Source organism: Gekko japonicus, unplaced genomic scaffold, assembly GCF_001447785.1.
Source record: "Gekko japonicus isolate JY-2015 unplaced genomic scaffold, Gekko_japonicus_V1.1 scaffold8631, whole genome shotgun sequence".
Taxonomy (NCBI): Eukaryota; Metazoa; Chordata; class Lepidosauria; order Squamata; family Gekkonidae; genus Gekko; species Gekko japonicus.
The window spans coordinates 1-3,118 of NW_015171146.1; the positions used below are offsets into that span (position 1 = coordinate 1).

Genomic DNA, 3,118 nt, shown 5'->3' on the forward strand with positions numbered 1-3,118 from the left:
TGACAAGATGGGGTTAGCCTGGGCTATCCTGGTCAAGGAGCTATTGTGGTTACCTTTGGCGTATACACAGTTGTAGTTGCTGAACTTTCCAACAGAGGTGAGTTTGATGTGGATTTTACCAGATGGTTCCTTAACAAAATCTTCAACCCGAAACAATTCGTAGGGGGGGATCAGAACTTCCTCCTCGCCTGGGAAGACGGAGAACTCCTTGATGTAGGCCCCATAACAGGTCCTAATGGTGAAGAAAGTGTCATCCCCGAATCCCGTGGCAATATATTTGTTCAGCGATGAGGAAGCAAAGCATCCAAATCGGACCTTCTTGGAGCGTTCTGTGATGAATCGGGTGCTACCGACTCCACGATACGTTGTATAGCACTTGCCGTTAGAGTCGGTCCATAGGACTTGAAGGGCCCTGGTCAAGAGATAGTGGAAGGACTTGAACTTGAAGTTCTTGAGGTAATAGTCTTTACTCTGTCCTGCTTTCCGGACAGCTTCATTTAAATCCCTGAATAAGGAGCCCTTGCTTTCTGTGTAGGCCACGACTGCGATGCCGTACTCTCGCTCGAGGTCTGCGGGCTTCTTCTTGTTCCACGTGGCGGTTGCATGGCCCCAGACGTTGGCATAGGTCTTGTTGGCAAACTCAGAGCGTTGGAGCTCTCCCAATTTATCCTCCATCTCATCCACGCAGCCGTTGTACTGGTCGTCAAAAGATGTTGTAGCCATATCAAGTGGGAAGTCTTGCATCCATGCAGAGACGACGCTGAAGCCCTGGGTTAGAAAGGGATACATGGGCAAACGGCAGGGTCAAAGGAAGACTGAGGGTGGGGTGGCACAGTTGGGACCCGGAACGACTGTATGGGTTTGGCAAGGTGGACCTGGGCTGATGTCGAGGACGGACAGTTTCCCAATTTGGCAGGAGACCTCCTGCCCCCCTCCAACCTTTCCCGACACCCCTCAGCTGGGCGGTGGAGGGGAAACAGTGAGAGAAATGGAATGGGCATCACTCTGACACCTTTACATCGCTTTTGGCATGGTTCGGATGTAGAAGAAAAGAAGAGATTGGATCTGTACCCCGCCCTTCACTACCCAAGGGAGTATTGGGTTCGACGCATGGAAAACTCGGACTATGACAAGCGTTCAGGCGTGTTTCCTTCCTTTTCCTCAGTTGTTGTTGTTGTTGTTTTATATCTGCTGTTTGGGTGTGTGTGTATTTGGCTTAAAAAAAAAAGATATGAAAGAGCCATACAAGAGGCATCGCTTTCCATTAGTCTGGCCATTCACTCACTGACAGCAGGCAGTCCCCCGCCTGCCCCCTGCCCTCGGTGACCTGAGAAGCAGGAGGGAAAAGGGGTAGGGAATACTGCTGCATTAAAGACCATAGAGACTGGAGGGTTCGCTAGCACGTCACCCGGACCTGAGGTCACATCCTCCCGACCACCAGCCGGAAGTGACGTTGTATCCTACGTGATGCACTAACAACTTCCCTGGTCTCTGTGGTATTGGGGAAATTTCCAGAGCATCATGGAAGATCCACCATCACATCCCTGGGACCTCCACCCTCCCCAGGCACTGCCCTGCAAATATCCGCCATTTGCTGGCTCACGGCTAGCAACTCTACTTCCCCTCACAGCCACGCGCATTTCCTTTGGCCATCATAACCACCACGGGGAGACCAACAACATTCCATGATGGGGGGGCCGATCAGGCCAGTGACTCTGGGACTCTGCACATGCCCCCTTGCCTGCACGCCCACTCAAAACATGGGATGTCACCCCTGGAGGTGGCTTTTCAGGTCTGGTCCTCTGGCTAGGGATGGGCACAAACCGGGGGAAATGCAGTTCACGTTGGTTCGTGGTTCGTAACTGAACCATGAGCTGAACCGAGCCGGGGGGGTTGTTCGCAAGCTGAACCGGTTCGCGGTTCGTGGCAGGTTGAAAGTCCCTTTCAATGGGGCTTGCAGAAAGCATGAAAAACAACTGTGGGGTGGGGAGCGGGCTGTTCCCTGCTGTCCAGCTGTTTTTGTGGTTTTTGCGGGTAGCAGAAAGCAAAGGGTTGAAGGGACTCGGAGTCCCTTTAATCCCCTGCTTTGTGCTCTACCCCTGTACTGCCTTAAACTGCCACGAACTGCTTTAACCATTCGTGGAAGTTCATGACAGTGGACTACAGTTCGCAAACCATGGACAGCGCAAAACTTGTGACAAATTTTGCTTCACGGTTCGGTTCGTGCCCATCCCCACCCCCGGCCACCTGCCCCGGTCTGCAGTTCCCCACAACAGCACGAATCAAACTCAGTTGTGATTTCAGTGTCAGATTCAGCCCCCCAAATCCTTCAGCCCCTGCTTCACGTGTCCATAATACCTGAAGCTCTCCTGAGAAAAATCCCATCAGGTAGAGGACCAGGACCATACGGGGAGGCGGCATCTTCCTTCTTTGATCCTGACACCAAAAAAAGAACAAACAAGGAGGCGAAGGAGTGGGGGGGGGGGGGGGCTGTGAGAGCTGCAGCCAGCCTGGCTGTGCATCAAGACACACCAGAACACAAACCTCTCCCTCCCCAAATCCAAACTACACAATGAACCACGCCTTTTGTCCCTTTTGGAAGTATAGTTCTGGCGGCAGTATTTCGAATTCGCTCTGCTTCAAAATGCGGTGGTGAGCCAATGTTCCCTCTAAGCTGTGGAGTCTCGTGAGCAAAAATTCTACTTTGTGAGTTACTGGCATTAAAGTTGTGAGCGAGCAATCTGGCTACTGCATCAATTAGTTTGCTCTGGAGCCAACCTTCCTTAGCTAAGAGGAAAATGTGTGAGCCGGAGGCTAGAAAACTGTGAGCTGGCTCACACTCACTCAGCTTAGAGTGAACACTGGTGGTGACCCCGGGCAAGGAACCTAACATGCCCACCTCCAGGTTGAGAAATTTCCTGGAGATTTGGGTAGGGGCGGAGCTTGAGGAGGCCAGGGCTTGGGGGGGGACCTCAGTGGGGAAGAATGCCATGGAGTCTGCCCTCCAAACCAGCCATCTTCTCCAGGGGAACTGACCTCAGTTGTAGTAGCAGGAGATCTCCACCAGGCCCCACCTGGAGGTTGGCAACCCAGGGTGGCAACATCCAGAAAGAAGGCA

At 52.6% G+C, this 3,118-nt stretch overlaps 1 protein-coding gene across 1 annotated transcript; it reads right to left on the reverse strand.

Moving 5' to 3' along the window:
• Window positions 1-53: 53 nt before the first annotated feature.
• Window positions 54-2,421, reverse strand: LOC107117056 (erythroblast NAD(P)(+)--arginine ADP-ribosyltransferase-like; the record flags this gene model as incomplete). The annotated part of the gene is made up of 2 exons (XM_015419087.1): window positions 2,359-2,421; window positions 54-768 (listed from the first exon to the last, which is right to left on the reverse strand). Coding segments are annotated over exons 1-2 (778 nt in total), but the record flags the coding sequence as incomplete, so codon positions are not given.
• Between the last annotated feature and the right edge of the window lie 697 nt (window positions 2,422-3,118).